The following is a 22,936-nucleotide window of genomic DNA, read 5'->3' as shown; positions in this document are numbered from 1 at the left end:
GAACAAAAATAAAGAAATAGAAGAAATATATAATTATAATTTCTCATTTCTTCCTTACTTTTTTTTGTTTTGTCCTCTTTTGAAACATCAGAAAGCCTTCAGCAAGCAAGCTCATTCTGTCTTCTCAATGGGAATTTACTACTTCTTTCAACTCTTTCACACTTTCCTTCTTACCTAGTTAGCTCTATTAACTATCTCACAGTGACACTACAGACGCACATTCAATTTGCTTGTAGACACCTAGACTGAAGACCTAAACTGATGATTATGATCCAAATCTGGACCTGAATCTCAGTCCTAGGGCAGGATTCAGTTGCCTACCCATCAGATACTCAAGTATTTGAACACGGAAAGCAGCTGCGACAAATGGTGAGCCAACATCCTTCTCAAGAAGGAGCTGGAGCCAGGTGGCTTTCCTATGGAATTAGACACTGATGGCTGGGTAACCAAAACTGTGCTTGAGAAATCGTAAAGTTTTTCACCTTCCCACTTATTTCAGTGAGGCTTTTAGAAATTCCCCTTTCAAAAAGTTTAATTAAAAGTCTTCTTACAGGAGTTTCTCACATAATACAAAGCGCTTGATCTCTGCCCCAAAAGGGACAGGAACTAATGGGGAAAAAGTGCAAGACCATAGTCTTGAGAATAAACAATTATCTCAGCTATGGGACTTGTCAGTCAGAAACAAGAGAGGAGAAAGAACTGGATATCCTGATCTCTTTCTGCTATTAAAGCAACAAGGCTGTGACAACATGGTACTGGGCAGTCTAAAGTGAGTTATAAAAGCACTGTGGACAACTCTGCTACAGCCTCATCCAGAATGCTGCACATGATTCCAATCACACCTATGTGAAAAAGAATAGTTGTGAAGTGAAAAAGATGGAGCCACAGGAAAAAAAAAAATAAGATGAACTATCTATTAAAAAAACTCAACCACAAACTAATAAAAGGTTTCTAATAACAACAGAAGAAGAGTCTTCTGGGGCAAGTAATGGATAAAGACAGAGCTTGTTCATTTTACCAAAGAGATTATATGACATGACAGAAAGAGCTGAGACTTGGCAACCAAGGAGGTTCTTTGTATCCAGTCTCATATATTGATGCTTCTAACATCTTGCTAGTGCACATCACATTGTCTTAGTGACCCAGATCTGTCATAGCCATCTTCTGGTTTTTATTGAAGTGATTTTATGGGCAAAAAAAGGATTTTCACATCTGTAAAAAATGCTTTGCTCATTCATGATCTCTTACTAGAGATTATAGGACAGCCAAACCATAGAAGTTCATTTAGATGCTGTAGATGAGTAAATATACATATGTATACTATATATATATAATGAGGTGTGGTAATTCATAACCTATTTCTGTGTAATATAGTAAGCTGTTTCCCTTAATGTCATAAAGAATTATATGAATGAAGAAACTGAGGACAAAAGAGTCAAATGTAATGAGTCAGCTGTCAACAAATCAATATTGCCAGAAATCACATTGGACCTCTACACATAACTTTATTTTATTAGTGCAATATGTGAGCCAGTTTGTTTAAAAATTACTCTGCAAGATAAAAGGCTTGTCCATGAAGAAAATACCAGCTGTTCCTTAACAAAAGACTTTTTTGGATAATGCAGATAAAAGAATTTGACATGCTGAAAGTCCACAAACAGGTCACTGCACTCTTTTGATGTTTTTGACCAAGAAAACACTCCTCATTATATTTTGTCAGCATTAACCAAAGGTACAATATTTTTTCTCAGCAGTAGCTCTGAGATACACTACATGAACTCAACCACCATGCTCAGTGAATCAACCAAAGCACCTTCAGAACATTTCTACTTCTCAGAAAGAAAACAAAGGATTGCCTCACCATATCTTATTTTTATGCTATACTTGCGTTTTTGGAGATTTAAGTTGACAATCTGGCAGATCAAGCATCCACAGAAACCAAGGATCCAAGCAAGTGCAGTCTCCCTGTTTGTGAAAAGGATGGGACCACTGGTAGCAACTTGGACAAAACTGCAGCTGAAAACATAAGGCTTTTGGGAATAGATCTGTCCTTGCACTGCAGAGAGTTCTGGGGCCAGTACAAAAGCCTTGCCTTTACCTCGTGCAGGCTGTACCACCTGTCTACCACACCTTTGTCAGGCAGAGCCCAAAGACATCGTGAATAGGATTTAGCTGTCCAGTTAATACAGCCAGTGGGGTCTGGAGAACAATTCAACTTTCCCTGAAAAAATTCTTGTGTCTGGTTGGTTAGCTGAATAGCTTTCTGTGTCCTTGGGCTGTACTGAGTAGACACCCATCAACTACAGTCAGAACACAGACTGTAGCTGACAATCTACTTTAGGTATGACATTACTTTTAGGGTTTTGCTATTTTAAACTTTTTTTTCCTAGTTCTTTTAATGTTCCTGCAGACAGACAGAGGCATTTCATTTTATACAAGGTATTTGCTGTTAATCTTGCTCCTGGGTCAAAGCTCCTGGTCAAGTCCAGTTGGCCTGGCAGGAGGTAACGGTGGATGGTGAGGAGAAGGGAGCAAGCACAGCCTGCCCCCAGAATGCCTGCCTGCAGGGCAGGTCAAGTGACATCTCTAATACAGCTTATTTCTGAACAGCTCTGTTTATAGGAGGAACTGCTCACTTTGATAATTTTTTTTTAGATGAGCTAAGATTTAGAAGACCTATTTTCCAATGCTGCTCTTCATTATATGGGCAGAAATGGGGAATAATGGGGAGATATTATTTTAATACTTTCATCTTAAAGCAATGTAACCGACGACTTTCCTGGCTGTGAGAACACCAGACAGTACAAGCAGCAGTAGTGTACTACAGGTAGAACACTGTACTACAGGGACCATGTCAGAAGCTCCATCCCATGAAATACTAGTGAATAAAGATTACAGGCTAATCCTGCATTGTAGAGAACTGGATTATGTGGACTAATAAGACTTTTCTATATCTGCATTCTCTAACTTGCCAGAGATCACAGAGAGGATTCAATTATTTAGCCAGGATTAAAAGTCAGGCAAAACTAGCTCCTAGTTCCAGCCAAGGCCATTGACTGTGCTCTCCTGTGCCACCCTGGCACAGCACACCAAGTGCTGCACGCAGCCTGTGCGCTCATGTGACCGCTCCTCTTCACTTTTCTGAGGAGGCTTCTCTGCCTCCTTAATCCTGCCATTGCCTTTAAAAACAGTTGCATCTTTTCTGAATTCTTTTCTCCAAGTCCTCATCATCAGCCTTCTCAGAGCTTGCTAACGCTCTCGGCATTGCCTGTTGCCTCCCTGCTGCCTGGCAGAGCCCTGCCTGGTACAGCCATGCTGCCTGTAACAGGCACAAGCACCAGAGAGATGCCAGAGAGGGCGTCAGTCATCTGAGAGGACAAAAACACGATCCAAAGTGACACGTTGATTTTGATCCAAACTCCAAACGCAGGGAGGTAGATTTGTCAGACCTTGCCACAAAGATGCGCAGCAAACCCGGCCACTGACTGAACAGATTAGCTCTCTCACAGAACACATTTTTTCATCTGGCGCTAATCTGCTGCTCATTTATAATCTCTGCACAAATCTTTGTGAAGCCTGGAGGGATTTAGAGTCTTTGTGTTTTACAATGGGCTGCAGAAGAATTTCATGATGAATATCCGGGAATGCCATAAACAACTTGGGGCAAACCTTTCAGAAGTGCACTTTCAATTTGGGCTGTTGAGACCAAACAGAAAAAATCCATGAGTGCTGCTGCAGTCTATTTTAAGTTATATGCTTTTTAAGAAAGCAGATAGAGATCTCCTTAAGCATTATCTGCATTAAGAACTGCCAGCAAGGCTTTGCTGAGGTCAGGACCCAGCCAGCACAGCAATGACATCACCATCTCGAGCCCAGATTTTGCCTGCCTTGCTCAACAGGAGTGCGATGGTGTTTGTTTAATTGTATTAAAACCAGAGGAATTGATCCAGGAAAAAAAAAATCAACACAAGAAAAAGTCGCAGTGATTAGTCCTCAGTAGCATCATAATAACTCTTACTTGAAAGGCAAAATGTAGTCAGAAGCACAGCATACCAAAAAGGCAAAATGCACACATTTGATTTAAAATGGAATCTCTTTGAAAAAAGTGGCTTGTAGTGTGTTTACAAAACTAGAAAATTTGAGTGCTTTGTAGCACAAAACCTATTTATTCTCAAGAATTTTTGCTGGGTGTAAAGAGTCACAGGAGATCCTAGAATGCCATGGAACTTAACTGGACTAACAGAAAAGATAAAGTACCTTAGGTTGAAGAAAAACAAGTTAAAAATCTCTCATATGAGTTAGTGACTGATTCTCTGTGCTCCCCCAAAACCCAGCCATTAGCATTAAGAACAACCAAACACCTATGTCACAAAAAGGAAAGGAAGAATAGACAAAAATACTTTGAAAAAAAGGAGACTAGTATTAGATTTACAGATTAATTATATCAGCTTAAGGTACCTCCCTTGACTGAGCTGATTTTTGCTCCAAAAGTGTGTCCTTTCCACCAATTTCATAGGAAATTAATATAATTTTTGTAAAGGTGCCCTGTACGCATCCTTGCTTGTTGTAAGATATAGAATGGTTTAGATTGGAAGAGGCTTTAAAGATTGTATAGCTCCAAACCCCTGCCATGGGCTGGGACACCTTCTACTAGACCAGGCTGCTCAAAGCCCAATCCAGCCTGGCCTTGCACACTTCCAGGGATGGGACATTCACAATTTCTCTGGGCAACCTGAACCAGTGGATGCTTTTATTTCCTTTCTTCCTCTTTGTACTCAATTCTGCTCTATCTGCACTATTAATTCAGCAAGCTTAAAGGTTTTTCTTACCTCCATTTTCCTTCCTGCAGACGAAAGAGTTCTCCACAAAAGTACCCTTTCTTTGCCTGTTTTTGTCCTTTTGCCTTCTCTGACTCTGCTTCAGTTGCCTTTCTTTCTCTTTTCCACTTGTATCTAACTGTAGGTACTCCAGTCTGTGGGAGTGGGACTGCATTTTCTTTCCTTTATCTCCCAGAGTCTGTTCTTTGTGATGCTTTGAGTAACAGGGGTGAGATGATTTCACTGCATTTAAGACTACAGGTGTACATTGTATCACCCAGTCTGACCTTTGTTAAACATTTTACAAATCATTTAAGCCATTTCTTTACAGAGCATGTTGACACTTTGGGCAGACTAAAGCATTTCCGTTTTCAGGATACTAAATAACTCTATGCTTCCATCAGGGACATGACAGAGGTGCCACAAAGTCCAGGCCCCATACCTAAAATGATGGCAGATTGACTAAGGCTTCTAGAATATTTACACACTTGATCAAGGTCATATGAATGCTAGACAGCCATCAAGCATTGATGGCCAACTGGAAAACAGGGGAAGGAGAAGCAACACTGCCTTGTGGTGGACAGGAAAGGCAGAGCTAGGTGAAGTCTGGAATGGTTTGGTGGGTCAGCTGAAGTACGTGCAACCATGACCACACCAATCCATGTCCTAAAGCTCTCAATGGAAAAACAACTAGACCCTGAGACTCCAAGATTTGCCTCTCCTTGGCCAAGATAAATTTGAGGGCAAACCATTCTTCATGCTGCACAGGAGAGTAAAATGTTTCTTTTAGTCTCAGCTGGGGCTGGGGAAGAAAAGCTTTCTCCAATCCTCATATCTTGTATTTATTTTGACCTCATCAGCTCAGTAACATCCACCCATGCCCATATATCTAAGACAAGGTATTTTCTGCTTTGTCTAAGTCCTCTTGTGGCAGCTCCTTGCTTCAGCTGTGCCACTACCTCTGCTCCTAAAACACGATACCACTTCTCAACTCAAGATTACAGTTGCCCTGTACAGATAAGAACATTGGCCGATTAATTCAGCAAATCAGCTAAAAAAAGAATCCCTCTACCTCCTCATAAGCTGTGATCTGCTAACATTTACAGTGTTATTTCAAGGATGCCTTATAAAGCAACACTAGGCAGAAAACAGCCACCTCATAAACTGCACAGAACCTCTCTGGCATGTAAAACAGCAGCAGGTCCTATGCTTAAGTGCTGAGTCTCTACCTAGGCAAGATACTAATTTTACTGCTGTCCATCCTCCTCCTGGGTATGTCTGCATGTTCCATCTCAGGCAGAGTGGCTAGGAAATCCTGCCAAAATATTATTTTACTTTTCCTACCCAATCCAGAGATGTTCTCATAATTTAAAGAAGCCATCTGTGCACTTTGTACTCTCTGCTCACTATCCTTGCTTCAAAAACGTGCATGGCCAAGCCAGTCCAATCAGTAATTAACCTTTCCTGCTTCCCACATTGCACTGCCAGGAGTGCAAGTTCATTAGCACTTCATCTGTCTCTGTGTGGATTACGCCCAGAGGCAGCCAAGAATCTGGACAAGACCTACAAATCCGGCAGTATATTCAGTATACCAGTACATGGTAAATTCTTAGCTACATTATTTACATATTCTTCCCACTGCTCTGGTAAGCGCTCCCCAGAGCTCCTGCTTCCGGGCTTAGCTCTGGTGAAGCACTGTGGGTGTCTTCCCACAGGATGCAATCATGTTCCTAAGCCTTGCTCCTGCTCCAGTGAACCCTTTGCCTCAGCTGTTACATAGCTGCACCCTCAGACCAATTTGCCAACGTGTAAAAGCTACTGTGACAAAATAATTCTGAAGGGCTTGCCTGCAAATGAAGGAATAGTTTCTTGGCATTAAACAGATTTATCTTACCCATGAATAACTTTGTTTTCTCTTGAACTGACTTTATCTAAGCCCCTTGATAATTGCATTTGCAAAATGGATTAAGAACATGGATCAATCTGTCTGGCAAGTATCCAAGTCCCTGTCAAGAAAAGCAAGAGGTCACATCTCGTTAGCCTAAACATGGAAGAATACTCAAACCTCAAGCTCTGCCTGCAATTTAATAGGGATATCAATCTACCATTTTTGGTACAAGTATAATTTTTAAAAGGTGCAATATCTGTATAAAGTAAACAAAAACATTCTGATGATTAGTAAGTACCAACTGATATGATATGCAGGCTGAAAAATACTGAGAGGTCATTGTTTAAGCTTATATAACTGGAAAGACATGAAAGTTACTGTCAATGCTGTGGCATGGATAATACTGCTAATAGCAATTCTCTGTGAGAAGTCAAAATGTAGTCCTGTTACTTTCAGGGGTTAGATACTATAATTGTTTTGAAATTAGAATGAATGAAAAGAATACGAGGAGTCTGTGGATCACCAAATCTGGTGTTTCCTATAACCCATGCTCTATCATCTCCTCTCCCTAAGTGACCATCCTGCCTTTAATTAAGGTATTAACCTGCTTGCACCTGCTGGGTGGCTGTTCTGTAATTAGCTATCAATATGTACTAAAATCTATTTATTGGTAAGTTCTTGTTCCTGTGTCAGAACAGTCATTTAGTGAAACAGCCTTCTCCTGTTCCTGCTGTTTACCTTGTGGTCTGTCTTCCAGTCAGAGCTCCCTTCAGACTTACTTTGGTTGGGCTCAGGTGACCCTACTCTACCAGCTTCCCATTGTAAGACAGTCTCTTCATTCCTCTGCACAGGGTGAGAGCCCTCCCCTGTCCTTGCACCTTTCTGAGGTCACCCTTCTGGAGTCCAGAGCTGAAGACAGGTGAGGCCCTTGGGACCCTGTGCAATGGCACAAACACTTCCCATGCTTCCTACAGAATAGTAACTCTGACACACCAGAGATGGCAATTTTCTTTTCATCGTCATGTTGCACTGGTGGCTGTAGGTATCTGAGTAACAAGGTATCTTCCCTGTGATTTAGCTGTACAGCTCCACTTCTGATTGTACAGACTTGCTTAAAACCTATATACCAGGACCTAGTTTTATGACTTTACAATGGCATAAGTTAGATCCAAAGTTTCTGTTTCCCTCCACTTTGCACATATTAAACTTCTTTTGCTTCACCACATTTCCAAAGTGATGAATTCCGTTTCTGCAACTTCATTCTCATTTGCCATTTTGTCCTCCTGTTCAGAATCATCGTCCTCACAGAAAACAGAAATGAAGATCAATTGTACTTGCAGGCCATACTTAGGCAGTTTCTGCTCTTCTCTTTTTGTACATATGGCTAAAATCTTATTCTGATTTCCTTTGCTCAGCAAGTCTCACTTTACCTCTGTACTGCCTAGCACTTGTTACTTCTGAAAATTTGCTGGGTTTAAACCAGAAGCCCTATTTAAAAGCCCTATTTTTTGTTTTTACCCTTCCCTTCAATTTACTTGAAAACGGTGTAAGGTCCTATAAACCAAAGTTATACCACATAGCGAAACCTTCTGAGAAAGAACAGGGAAAAGAGGACATAAGTGACAGTGGTTGCTGTGTATAAGTTTGGTGATGACTCCCGTCAGCTTCATTTTGTAACTTATCTCAGGCTAACACAGAAATTATTGAAGCGCAATCTGTAACCCTGACAAATTGGTGTCTTGCCAGATGGGCAAGGAAGCTGCCCTTCTCAGCTCTTTACATGTGTTATTTAGCTCTGGCATGTGATTTCTCTGAGGGTGGCATCTGCAAAGCAGCATCAAAAGGTTCCATTACGTCCTGGATGTGACTCACCAGAGCACAGATGTCCTGTGTACCTGGATTTTCAGTCTGAGGAACTACAAACCCAGGGGCACTGTGCTACAGAGGGTTGTACACACCCCTCTGCATGCTGGGAAGTCTGTACAGTGGAAGGATGGCACCCACAATGCTTCTTCCACAGCAACAAGGTCAGACAACTGGACAAGCCACATGAATGAAATCCACTCCAAAAGAAAACCCTTTGAATTCTGAACAATAGCCTCGTAAAGGTGAGGGACTGTGTTCCTTGATTTGAATGTAAGCAGCAATAAACAACTCTGCAGTGCAAAAATGCACATTAACCTGGCTCTGGATTGCCACAGATACCCCTATGGAGGGCAGGCAGCTATTAAGAGCTTGCTGCTTATCCTTTAATCTCCCTTGGATGTGGTGTGGTGGAGCAGAGCATGCTGATATATTGCCCAGATATGGTGCCTACAGATGTCCTAACAAACAAACTCTCAGCATTCGGATATGAGCACTTGAGATTAGTTCAAAAAGAGAGTCTGTGGGAATGTCTCTCAGTCTGCTCTTCAGGGCACATTTCTTTTCCTTCATCACCTCTCTCTTCATCCTGATAATCACTGTGCAAAAGAGAGATGCAGTTTGTCACCCAGTGATGCTAGAAAATAATGAGTACCATCAGGAGTTTTGCTTGTCTTCCATGAAAGCCTCATAACTGAGGGCTATTTTAAAACTCCCTGTCAGTTCTGTGCCCATACTTCTTATAAAACTACACTCACCAGCCATGATTTCTCCACTTGGGCTCGTAATTCCTTCTGTCCTCATTTTTTTAAACAGCTATCTCATCTCATCTCATCTCACATCACTCTTAGCATAAACTGAGGTTGAACTGATATCTGCATAACACTGCTTTTGTGATCAGTTACATAACACAGCAAGGGGTTTCAAGTTCTTTCTTCAGCTGTATTGTCCTGTCCCTTTCTCCAAGGATAGAACAAAAAAACCAACCAACCAACCAACAAAAAAAAAGGCAACTGTCAATGCAGGTTAAGCTTTCCTGAACAAAACTAAGAAATGTGCTTCCATTTCCCTGTGTACTGAGCTTACCTGCAAAAGGATCCTATTTCCATCGTGGTCTTCTGTCTGCCACCTGCCTTCGCTGATGGGGCTGCAAGGGTTGGGCAAGAGAGGCACAAGCTGCCCCACATCTTTTACTCTGAACTCCAGCACGGCTGACTCTGTCCTCACTGGCACCTGGCCCTTTGGGAGTTTTTTTAAAGAAAACTGAATGTCTATTTCCATGTTAGAATAGACAGGAAAAACACAGAAGTCTGCTTTTTTCTGACACATTGGTCTTTTCAATATTAACTCATACAATTTCAAGATGTCCACAAAATTTTCATTCCTACAGTATATGGTGAAGCGGATCATTTCCTTCCCGTAGTGCACTGGGCGAATGGCCCAGAGAGGAGTCTCTGGAGCCAAAGTGTAGAAGTCTTGGCTGCATGGCATGTAAGGGAGGAATTTCCCATGCATTAGCTCTGTGTGGTGGTAATGCCATGGTGGCCGCTGAAAAGTTTCATGGAGCTGCAAGATCGGTTCTTCTCCATACTCCTCCTGCAGGAACAGAATGACAGCAAGGGCTGGCTGAGAAACACCAGCCTTCACCGGCTTCCTGCGCTTCCTGGGCGCTCGTCTTTCTGAGACCCGAAACAGCTGCAGGTCTGGATGGATCCAGGCTAGAAGCTTATCGATGGCCTGCTGAAGTGTCTTGGATTCACCTGGGTCTGTGATAATATGTACACTAACAAGGAATGGGTCTTGTATGCCTTCCACAGAAAGTTCACCTGAAATATTAAAAAAAGTCCTTTAAGATTTGCAACCAAGTTGACAACACTTAGGTGATCCTTAAAGGAGAAACAGTCTACTCAGCCACAGTGGGCTTTTTTGTTTTCCATCTCTCTGAAGCTCCCTTGTAGTAAACAAACAAAAAGAAAGTACAGCGATATCGCATCCAGGAAAATAATCAGAAGCCAGAGAAAAGTTTCATCAAGCATGCCGTAAGAGCTGCTGTTTCTCTGAGATAGCATCCAAAAGATGCTACTTGACGTGCATTTCTGTGTAAGAAAGAGCTGTTCCATACAGTTGAGAGGTAGGAAAAACAAAAATACTGACCAACAGTGGGGTTATAAGGGACATTAATGATGTGCAGAATGATAAGGGTGGAGAGTCTTCATCCCACCTTGTTTCCATTTTTGCCAGTTGGCTCAGGGCATGGAAATCACACCACTGAACTCCACTCTATCACCCTGACACTGGAGTTTTACACACAGTTAAGTGTTTTGTATCCTGGAGGCAACTGTTCTAATAAGTAAGGCAATGTTTGTAGGGAAAGGAAATATCTTTTATTAGACCAACTGATACAGCAGGTAAAAAAAAAAGCAGACAAGCCTCCAGGTACACAGGTCCTTCTTTAGGAAAATATATTACTTGTCCCTACAAATCCTGCACTGGTTGTATCTTCAGACTATCAAGACTGTAATACTACTGCTTCAAGGTTTTCTTAAGATTAAGGAAGACTTTTAAAGGGAGGAGGCGCAAAAAAATTACACTTACTCAGGGGGAAAAAAGAAACCTTTACTTAGCCTTGGCAATGTTCACAGGGGCTCTATCTGTGTCCCTGAAACTTCTCTGATAGCCCAGCAGAGCAATGGCTGGTTGGAGGTCTGGGGAGAAATTGTTACTTCTGTTCTGCTGGAGTTACATGCCAATAAAGAGGCACGGTGATCCCAGACAGTTTAATAAATTAATCATGTAACCTTGATATTTTTGCTGAAATGGTTCCCCCTGTGTGGTATTCTGAAACCACCTCCATGTCTGAGACCCTGAACTTGGGCACAAAGCCTAAATGTGAGAAGCCTTAGAAAGGCTTCCCAAGCTTTTCATTGTGCAGATCACATTTAATAAGGGGATTGTCTCAAAGGCTATTTCCCCTCCTATTAGCAATCAGTACAAACCTCTCCCTTCTCCCTCCTGGCATTGGAACAACATTCTTGTGATACTTCACCAATTGCTTTAATGGAAAAGCAGCTTTATACGAGTAGTGCGTTTTAGTTGTCTTTCAATATAGAATAACTGCAAGACCCAGAGAAAATTTAGATGCAGCTGCATAGCTCTGCAGACAGAGATGACTGGTACACATAACATCGGCCTCAATTTAGAAGCTGCAGAAAGACACGGTATGCAGAGCAAATAGCAAGAGTGCATCTTGCCTAGGGGAGATAAAGAAAAATCAAGTAAGTAATCAAAAATACAATTACAGCAGAGTTCTTGTATCTCTGCATGAAATGGGTGATGTGGAGTGACTTTGTCAGATGGCTAATGGAAGGAAAAAAAATTGAAGCGAAAAGAAAAACAGTGCCTCGTGGCAAGAGGCATTGCTGTGGCAATCATTACTGGCAGGTAATTCTTTGAGATACCCCCTGTGGGTAGTCACAGTGTGGGAGAAAGAAAAAGGGGTGTGGGGGTAGGTCCTCTCATGGTCCTCTACATTGGACAGCAGAACAGGAAAGAAAACAAATTGCAGAGGACAGTGACCTAATAAAACCTGAAAGAAAGTAATCACCATAACTACACAGTCATTCTTTTTCTAAGACTGGAATAGAAGATGTTCAGCTTTTTTCTCTCTCTGATTCCTTTGTTACACAAATACTATCAAAGCCTGCAACAAGTGACAGGCTTGATATTTATGCATATAAATGACTGCAGCTCTGAAAGAAGCCTGGGCACAACAATGTGAAGCAGAGAGCCATCGTTGCTGTCGGCTTCTTGCTCTGCATTAAAAAAAGAAAAATCCCCGAGCACGGCTTTTTTACCCTCTTGTTGCTCAGCATGGTGCATGGACACTCAACAGCTAAAGCATTTTTCAGAAGTGGAGCCTTGTGGGAGCCAGTGGCAGCATTAGTATTCTGCAGCCATCGCTGCCTGTGCCCATCAGCACCAGATGCTCGCAGAACCAGCCTCAGAGGCAGAGCACAAAGCCATCCTAGGAGCCAGAGTTATACAGAACAGAGCAAATTATCTCTTCTTTTTGAGCTAGCAGCAACTGAGTGTAACAGATCAGTACAGAAAGAGCTTCAGTTCTATTTTATGTTAGCAAAGATGCTTTTACTGCACCACTTTTACATATTTTGTTATGTGGCTTCTGTGCTTCTAAAATGGCAGCCCTTTCTGTCTGGGGAAGAAAAAGAGAAACTTAAGCAGAAGTATGAGGCAAGGAGAAACTTTCCCTGAAATGACAATAAGTGGCAAATTGTTTCTATGTTGGTAACAAGTCTTTTTCCTTCATCTGACAAAGAAGGAGGGGAAACAACACCATTTCTCATGACACAGAACAATTTGCCCCAGGGGAAATTGTTACAGAAGCAAATGAAAGCTCTGCATATGTATTAGCCTTCCTGTGTTACTAGTTAATCCCACAGAAAATATCAAAATGCTGAGGCATCTATTTGAAAATAAGCTTCACAGTTCTCACAGCTATTACATTTTTTCTCTTCCTATGACAGAAGAGGATTAGGTCTCTTTGAGTTGGCAAAGCACTAACTTTGCTAAGAGGTAATTACTACCAGGACTGAAAGAGTATTTTACAATTCTAAACTTTTTACTCCTCTGCTAGGTAGTATTAACCACCCATGAGAGGTTAAAGCAGCCAGCCCAAATGCTGCGGAGCTGCTACACTTGACCTCTTAAAGCTGGGAGTGGAAGGTGGCCCTGATATTTTAGGATTGTATGGGTCCTTCTCTACATACTATTTTTATTTTGTTGCTGATGCAGTATTGCTGAGCAGAGATAAAAGAAAGTCCTGCAAAGCAGAATGGCAGTCCAGCCCTGTAGTTCTTCCTGCCCTCCTTTCCCTGCCCAGAAACCAGGACATTTTCATCAGCAAAACAATATGAAAGAAAGCAGTGGGTCCTGTCAAGTCTGCCTGTGCCAGCTACCTCATTTTGGTATGACTTCTCTGAAACTGAAGCTGCCTGGGCCTGGGGACAGACAGGACAGGTACCTACCTGTCTATCCCAGTTGTCCACATCCCCTGCTGTGTGCATGGAGAGATGCAGCCACCTCTGAAAAACCTGTGGAGGATGATCTTGCCTTCCTCATTCTTTTCCTCCACTCTCACTCTGTAGGGAACAGCAGCACCTGCACAGGACAACCCTCTTGGCATCCAGAGCTGCCTGGCTGGATGGCTATGAGCTGGTGAAACGTGTAGAGGAGATCTGATGAGGAGCAGCTGATGGAGCTGGTGTTGTTCAGCCTAGAGAAAAGGAGGCTCATGGGAAACCTTATTACTCTCTACAGCTGCCTGAATGAGGGTGTAGCCAGGTGGGGGTCAGTCCCTCCAAAACGGCCTCAAGTTGATCCAGTGGAGGCTTAGACTGGATAGTAGGAACAATCTTTTCACCAAAAGGGTTGTCAAGCTTTGTAACAGGCTGCCCATGGAAGTGGTGGAGTTCCCATCCCTGGAGGTAATTAAAGGACATGTAGATGCGGCACACGGGGACAAGGTTTAGTGGTGGACTTGACAGTGCTGGGTTAATGGCTGGACTTGATGATCTTAAGAGGGCTTTTCCAACCTAAATGACTTCATGATTCTCTGATCTAGTGACACAAATATCCATGGGTGAAGTGAGAAGCAATGGGTTAAGTGGCTGGGGGGGCAGCCACCACCCCTGAGAGGTGCCAAAAGGACTCAGGTATCTGGTAACACCATTCTTGCTGCCTGGGAAGGCAGGGCTCTGGCCCAAGGCAGCTTCCTCTTTTACACCGTGACATACCCAGGCTGCATTCTCTCTGGAGGTGCCTTGAGCAAAGACCTATTCCTTCTCATGGCAGTGTTCCAACCACTTTTTTATTTCAGGAGGTCACCACCTTCAGCAGTCTTGATGAGATCTGATTTTTCAGGCTTCTCCAGTGGACTAAACTCATCCCATAATAAAGCTTAGGAAGGATATACATACCTGTCTCCCTGAAATGTCTCTCCTAAGCCTGTGTTGGTGAAACAAACCTAAAGACCTCTCAGACTTACCAGGAGATATTTAATGAAGAGTTACCTACAGAGTTAAGTAAACCTGGTAAGTATTGTAAGATAGGATTGAATTTGTAACAAAGTGAGATTTTAGGCAGACTGGTTTCTGGTTCCAGTTTGTGCATGTGAAAGAGCATTTCCAAACTGTGCCAGATATTTTCAATTTTCTAGCCACATACATTTGCAATCCTCTATCCAGGAAACTCAGAGGAAATATCAAACCAAAAATACTTGACAATACTTTTTTTTTTTTTTTCTGACCAGCAATATTTCATTAAGAATCTGAACACTGGAACACTGGAATCTGAACACTGGAACAAAATTTCCATTTTTACCGCTGCAGCATGCTGCTTCATGGGAACCAACACCTGAACCTGTCTTATGCCATACAGACCAGATTCCTCTATTGCTACATTAGGCAGTAAGACTTCAAATTTCATTTGACCAAATTGCATGATGCAGTACCAGAGATGTAAACTGGGCAATGGGAGAGGTTCAGAGTGAATTTGCCAAGCCTCTGAACTGCAACTCCCATCAAGCAGTACTTCATTATCAAGAAATAACTGCTATTAGGAAGTAATGAAATAATTCAAAACCAAATGCTACAAAGCAGCATATTTTTTCACTGTTAATCAATCAAAATATTTCAACTGTGGGAATGTAAAATAATCCCAAACACTGTATAAATAATGTAAAAAAAAAAAGGCACTATAATATTTCCAACCAAAATTTCCCAGGATTTCTGTTGCACAGAAAGTATGAGTATTTCCCTACTTCAATCACACTGCAAAACACAATGAAATGTCAAAACGATAGCATTGCTCAGTGAACGAGACCTTCAGATTTTATCTGAGTCCAAGGCCAGAGTGATCCTTTCAGGTGTACTAATTGAAAGGCTCATGGGCCGACATAAAATCAGAGGCTATTTTCATAAACAAGGAGCATCACTTTATGGGCAGCTGCAACAGAAGCAGTAACTGGAGACCTCTGGCAGCAGAACCCACCGGGTCGGTCATGCTTTGATGAATTATGCAGCATCAATAATCTTTTGAACAAGCAGGATGTGACAGATTCACCAGCTCCTCCATTCTCTTTCCCTGCTGTTTAATAGCATCTGACAAATGCAGGGCTGCTGGATAATGTGCTTCTCAGCCTGCCCTGCTTTGCACACCACCTTGAACTCAGAAACGATGCTCAGAAACAAGAAGAAAGGGGATATTCTGCACAGCACAGTGCCAAGAGGAGAAACCTCTTTCATGCTCCCCTCAGAGCAGCATTTTCTTGAGGAGCTGCAGTTGAATGTTCTACAATACTCACTCCTCCATCCATGCTAAGAAAGTACAGACAATGCACAGAAGACCAGCATACAGACAAGCACAGCAAAATGGTCAATCTGCTCCTCCAGTCGCTGTAGAATTAACAACAACAAAAAAAACCTGAGCAAAAATAAAGCTCAAAATTAAGCCCATCATCTGTCTGATGGAGATAAAAAGCCTCCTCTGGTACATTAATATGAACAGTCTTAGGAGGAGTCATTGCTCTTAGTGTACAGCACTGCAGCCAATCCTGAGGGAACCAATCTTGTCAACAACTGACACTTAATGCCCACAGAGGCCCTGCATGATCAAGCAAAGGCAATGGCAGATCTAAACGTGGTACCTTTGCTTCTGCAAATGCTCTGGTCTTCTCCATGAGCTCTTTATTTTGGCTGCCTGGTGTTCTCCTCCCTCAAAATACGCTGCTCGAACATTATATTACACGGCTAAAAATAATCCAAATTTCAATTAAAAAACCCAATGACCTTATCATCTACTTAACCTCTGGAGAGCACTGAAGTCTTCAATACTCTCCTCAACCACAGATAAAGCCACTAATTTGCTGAAAAGCAAGAACCCCGGAATGCTGGTGTACTCATGCACCTTTATGGATATTCTTCTGGATGTAAACTGCTATAACTTCCCGTCTTCCCTCCCACACAGATCACCACAATTTGAGAGCTGTCTTGGTGTTTAAATCTGCACATGTATACAAGCTGCAAAACAGATTCACATGATTTGGCATCTCCAGGCTGCCTTTACTGTTACAGCTGTCTCCTCTCAAAAGCTACAATCTACCTCCTTTTGCCCATGTGGGGCCTAGGTGGCTTCATCACACAGATATTAACTCCCACAGGAGACCCAAAACCAAGCAGAGAAACAGCAAGGTAATTTTATTTTGATATCCTCAGAAGCATTCCTGATCTGGGGCAAACAGCTGGCGATTGCCATTCTGTGCCTTTCACAACAAGAAACAGCAATCCCTGAGTGGGGAACTGGAGCACGACAATGAGCTGCTGCTCGCAGAGAGTGCCACAGTGAGTTTGGTGGTGTTGGCACCCATGGGCCACCAGGGCAAGATGTGGGACCTCATGTAAACAGCCCATATTGATGCTAAATTCAGCCCAGTGGAGAAATACAGGGAAGGTGCGTTAATTATAAATGCCCAAGTATTACACTGATTTGTTTTATTGCTATTTTATATTGTACGTAGAATTTAAAAAAAAAAGGTTGCCTTGCTTTTTAGGAGGGGGAGGGGAAGGAAGAGGGCCTGACATGCAAACAGAGAAAGCAGTATTCAGAATGGCTGCAGATTTGCTCTTCAGAAGAGTTAAGTTCTGCGAAGATATACATCCTTCCCAATCATAAAATCTTCCTACAGAAAGATAAGGATCGTAGTTCTTGGCAAGAACCCAGACACTGATATTTGGTATAAATACCAGATTCTGTAGAGAGTTGCAATGTGTAATTCAGTTACAAGTTGTGTGTATAATTCAATTACTAGGTAAATAAATTACTACACAATAAAACTCCCATCAGCAACCACTAGTAAATCAAAAGCTGTAAAAACTGCATCCAACACCATACTTTCTGAAGTCCTCTGATTATAGGCATTGTGTTTTCTTAAAATTCAACTCCTGTGAAAAGCTGAGATTCTCAAAAACATGGTTTTTATAAAAGGGCAGAAAGAACATTGCCTTAAGGAAAAAAAACCAACCAAGAAATGCTGCACACTTGAGCAGCTAATAAATTCAGTCCAACAATAAGCTGAATGCCGCACACAATGTACTCTAGTTAACTGAAAGTGTGATTTTATGATGGGCTTAAGACAATTTAAGTCTTTACTGCTGGCACTCTTCCCTCTACTATTCTCAGCTAAGTGTTTCCAGTGCTTCCCATGTGTCAGGTCTAGATGCAAGTTGAAAGAGCTTGCTGAACATACTGAAAAGAAGCTCTCAGACTTCAGGAATAATAAGGACTGTGTCTTCTGGTGGCAGTCAGAATACTAGTTTGGCTAAAAATGTTATTTTTCAGACAGGCCTCTTTTAATCAGTCTGTGCTGTTGCACAAATCCTCCTGGTATCACAAAGATGTGGCAGGGAAAGCCAGCCAGAGAGGAGGCAGAAGTCACACCAAAATATCTACACTCAAGACACAACCAAAGACATTATGGGATCAAACCCTGAGGCATGGCCAAGCATTGCCATGTTTGTGTCTCTGTAGACAATGAACAATATCAGCATTACAGCAAAGGACCCATTTGGACTTGGCAGTAGTGGAAAATTAGTTTGAATCTCATAATCCTTTCAGCTGACAGCAGCCTGTGGCTCAAAAGATCTACCCCTACCAGCTGATGGAAAGGGGAAGCAGGAATAGAAAGCATGCTTTGCTGTCCGTGCTCCATCCTGGTCCCCTACGATGGCAGCCAGGAGTCACCTAGTAAAAACTTCATGAACGTTTTATAAACTATAGATACAATTTTTTTTCCTAAACTACTAACCAACAAATGTTGTACCAACAAAAACAAGGCAGGCAGAGGACATCTGCTGCTCTAGAATGTGGCACGCACTATTACCAAATGCCCCAGTTTCCACTGAGCGTGCATAAAAAAATGGTATTTATTTATTTTTAAAAGTTCCGATTAAAGAAAGTACCCCACGATAATGTACTATGGCCATGAGGAAACTAACTGTTGGCACTGGCAACATTTAGTAGAAACTGCCTTAATAGCTTCAGCCTTCACAAGTGTTTTGTTATTTGACTCGGTGACTCAGATGGCTTTTCCTGTTCTACCCCAACTAGTGCCTCTGAGTCAAGAGTTGCCATGGGACAGATTTATTTTTTTAGCTTCCCTCTTTGGGCTTTAACAATTCAGATAGACATAGCAACAATCTACAGATCATTCTCATCACTGTACCAGCTGAACTTACAGGGCCAAGATCTTTCCTGCAACCCATTTCTCAGGGTTAAAACACCCACTAAATGGCTGCCTAGCTCCTTGTGGTTTTCTGGGACAGCAGTAGTAACACTTCCACAGGGGGAGATTTAACCCACATCACCAAATAATCCAATTTAACTTTCTCTGACATATTTCCTGTAAGTTTTTACTAGAACTATATGGCACTCGATAGCTCAGTGTCTAGCAAAGATTTCCTATGCTTCTGAAATATGCTTGGATTATTAAAAATGAGGATGTATTTTGTTACATGGTTTTGGTTATGACTATGTGGGCTTAAAAAAAAGGAGCTAGAAAAACATTTACATTGTCATCCATACACATTACTCTTTCTTAATAACTAGTCCTGTTTTCATCCGCTGTATCTGTATGACAAGAAAAAAAACCCTGGATATGGTCAGAAAAGAGTATAGAAAACAACTACAAACAAGGTTTGGTAACTCTGGTCCAGTAACTGTTTAGGGTACACCTGCTCACCCTCAATACAGAGATCCCAAGCTAATACTAAGCCACTAGAAAGTAATTTAGCCATGGGACACACAGCTTGGTGCATGCTAAATGATCCCAAAGAGTGAAACACTGAATCTTACAAAAAACAGAGATACACATGCTACTCCAAGCCAGACAAATTTGAACAGGAACTTCAGTCTTTACAAGGTCAATGCCACTTGGAAAGCAAAAATCAAATCTAGGTTTGATTTCAAGTTACACATCCTTTTGTGCATGTCCTTACACATGACTGTGCCTCATCTCTAGAGCTGCTTTCCAACCTCAACTCCCTGTGGATCAGTACTGTACTTTTCTATTCTGTATGCAAGCATTTGGTCCTTCATCACGATGGAATCTGACAACAAGCAGCTACAGAAACCTTTTGCACAGCCAAAGGCTTCTAGGTGGCACACAACAGTGACATTTTCCTTCTTCACTCTGCCACAGTAGGAAGTAGCATTGCATTTTATCCCTGGCATCCTAACATGAGCCAGGCAAGATATGTAGAAGATGTATTATATTTTCCACAGCTTTATTTTCCACAGGAGCTGACACTTCAGATTTCATTACTCTATAAAACACCTGAATTTGCAACACTGACAGATGCTGCAGGCTAAGACTCTACATGATTTGGGTCCAATTTCCTCTTGCAGTTTTCCTCATACTTTAATTAGTCTGCTTTTTATAATAACACCTTCTGGAAATGCAGTATGATGCTAGCAAGCCTGCTGTAGATTGTTTTTATAATTGTATTTAATACAGCTCATTGCCAGCCATTGTAAAAGCATCTCTGTTCTCTATGGAAATAAGAAACAATATACTACAGTGTATCTTCGTATAGCAATAAAAGAATATAATTACATCCTCACACTCATTAAATTATGTTGTTTGGAGAAACAGAAGATACCCAGTCCAGCAGTGCCTGGGTCAGAATCAGTCAGAACTAACCTAAAGTAGGCAACTATATTATGAAATTCAAGCTTTTTGTGACAGATGTTTCAAAGCCAAAATCAGACCCACTCCCCTTCCTGCAGCTGGTTAGTTTTCATCGCCTTTAACAGTTCATTGAAGACAGATTTTGAAATGACACAAGTAACAGGAAGTCATTTCCCCATGTGCTTTTGTTACAAGGCATCTTGTGATGGGTTGGCCCTGGCTCGACACCAGGTGCCCACCAAAGCCACTCTGTTGCTCCCCTCCTCAGCTGGGCAGGGGAGAGAAAATTTAATGAAAGGTTCACGAGTTAAAGACAGGGAGAGATCAGTCACCAATTACTGTCATGAGAAAAACAGACTTGATTTTGGGAAATTAGTTGAATTTATTATCAGTTAGAATCAAAGTAGGATAATGAGAAGTAAAACAAATCTTAAAAACACCTTCCCCCCACCTGTCCCTCCTTTCTGGGCTTATGTTTACTCCCAATACTCCAACTCCTTCCCTGCAGTGGCATAGGGATGGGAAATGGGGGTTGCAATCAGTTCATCACATTGTTTCTGCTGCTTCCTCCTCAGGGAGAGGAGTCCTTCCCCGGCTCCAGGGGGGTTCCCTCCCATGGGAGAGAGTCCTCCACGAACTTCTCCAACAGGAGTCCTTCCCACAGGCTGCAGTTCTTCACAAACTGCTCCAGTGTGGGTTCCTTTTCTGGGGTGCAGGCTTTCAGGAATGGGCTCCAGCGTGAGCCCCCCATGGGGTCACAAGTCCTGCCAGCAAACCTGCTCCAGAGTGGGCTCCTCTCTTCAAGGGTCTGCAGGTTCTGGCAGGAGCCTGCTCCAGTGTGGACTTCCCACAAGGTCACAAGCCTGGGGAGCTGATGCAGATGACACTGACTAAACATTGACCAAACATTGACTAAATCCCCAAACAAAGATCTGAATTTATACCAGCATAGGAACAGAATATCAAACAGAAAATTTATTAAAAAGAAACATCTGCAGTAACTCACATATTTTGTATCTGCCAAAACAAACTTTCTTGTGTTCAATTTCTAGAACCAGAAAGTGGGTGAAATTCCATGGGCTAGGAACATGGGTATGTGCAACATGGAAATAAAACTTTAATATCCCAGCTCTCAGGTTTACCACAAAAGAATACGAACACCCTACAAGGACTCGATTGTTTCCTAGCTGCTAAAGGAAAGGCAGAGGAGCAGGGGAAGGTGAATTACCAGCTTTCCAACTGCAAAGCAGGTGAGTGACAAGCCCTTTACCTCACTGAGAAGCACAACATGAACTACTGCATGCTACAGGGTCCTACAATTTCAAATGCTCTAAACTCTTCCATGAACTTGCATCTTATCCCATAGGACCATTTTTATGTTTCATTTACCAACTTAGCTGGACCGGTACAAATGTGTATCCAAGTAGTTACCATTTTACCAAGCTAAAAATGGTTAAGGGAAAAAAAAAAAAATCATTCACTTCCACAGTTATTTCTAAGACAACCTAGTTATACTGGCTCCGGGGCAAACTATGTATGGAACATTTCAAATCACAGAATCACTAAGGTTGGAAAATACCCCTAAGATCATCTAATCCAACTGTTAACCCAGCACTGCCCTGTTCACCACTAAACCACACCCTCAAGTACCACATCCACACAGTTCCAGGGATGATGACCCCACCACTCCCCACCACTCCACTGGGCAGCCTGTTCCAATACCTAACCACACTTTCAGTGAAGAAATTTTTCCTAATATCTAATATAAACTTCCCCTGGTGCAATTTAAGGCCAGTTCCTCTCATCCTTTGTGAATTTTACAAATGACAAAAGTCTTGTTTCAAAACATCCATTTCTGGTTTGGGTCTTTCTGAAGAGCCATTATCATCAATGCAAAGATTAAGCAGAGGAGGCAATAAGCAGCCCCCATCAGAACTCCTCCTCCCTAGTTGAAAATCATCCCTGAAACACATAGCTCAAAGCAATCTGAAGATAATTAAAATTATGATGTACAGAGACTGTTGCTTATTGTGCCAACGAACACTAATTAATTACTTCTTTGCGATTCCAACTGTCTGGATCCATATGCCACTTATGGTCTTTATATTTTGGCATTATGTACCTTGGGTAAAGGTCTCCTCTGTCGGCATTAAGTGCCTAGCACAATTCTCTCTCATATAGAATTAGGGATCCCTAATGGTAATTAAAAACCATAATTGAAAAGGTAATTGAAAATATGAGGAAAAAGAAGGTTAATACACTTCCTAAATTAATGAAGAGTATACCAACAGGCAAAACATCCCAACAAGACAAAGCACTCTTCCTCCTAAAGAACAAAGGAAAAAGTAACTACACACACCAGCATTCAGGTTAAAAAACAAAACAAAACAAAACATTTCTCTTCACTGAAATCACACTGCTGAACCTTTGAAAGCTGTAATACCTCCAAATGCATCATCCAGCAGACAGGTTTGCATGACCCTTTTACTCAATTCAGTAAGACAAGACAAAGTGGCACACAGTCACCCTGACAACAGCCAGAGCCCACACGGCAGACACCTGCTGCATTTTCTTGCAGAAACACACACACTCTGCAAACTTTGGTAC

General features: G+C 41.9%; 1 protein-coding gene across 1 annotated transcript in view; it reads right to left on the bottom strand.

Moving 5' to 3' along the window:
* Positions 1–22,936, bottom strand: part of FAM124A (family with sequence similarity 124 member A) — a 39,460-nt gene that overhangs the window by 2,888 nt on the left and 13,636 nt on the right. Inside the window, exon 3 of the mRNA XM_042014292.1 lies at positions 9,655–10,394. Within this exon, the coding sequence (XP_041870226.1) occupies positions 9,655–10,394 (740 nt within the window). The remainder of the gene's footprint in view (positions 1–9,654; positions 10,395–22,936) is intronic.

The sequence above is a fragment of the Corvus kubaryi genome, unplaced genomic scaffold (assembly GCF_017639235.1).
Source record: "Corvus kubaryi isolate FWS band 111438036 unplaced genomic scaffold, C.kubaryi_AGA036_p1.0 split1-65, whole genome shotgun sequence".
Taxonomy (NCBI): domain Eukaryota; kingdom Metazoa; phylum Chordata; class Aves; order Passeriformes; family Corvidae; genus Corvus; species Corvus kubaryi.
This window is presented reverse-complemented; position numbering and strand designations above follow the sequence as displayed.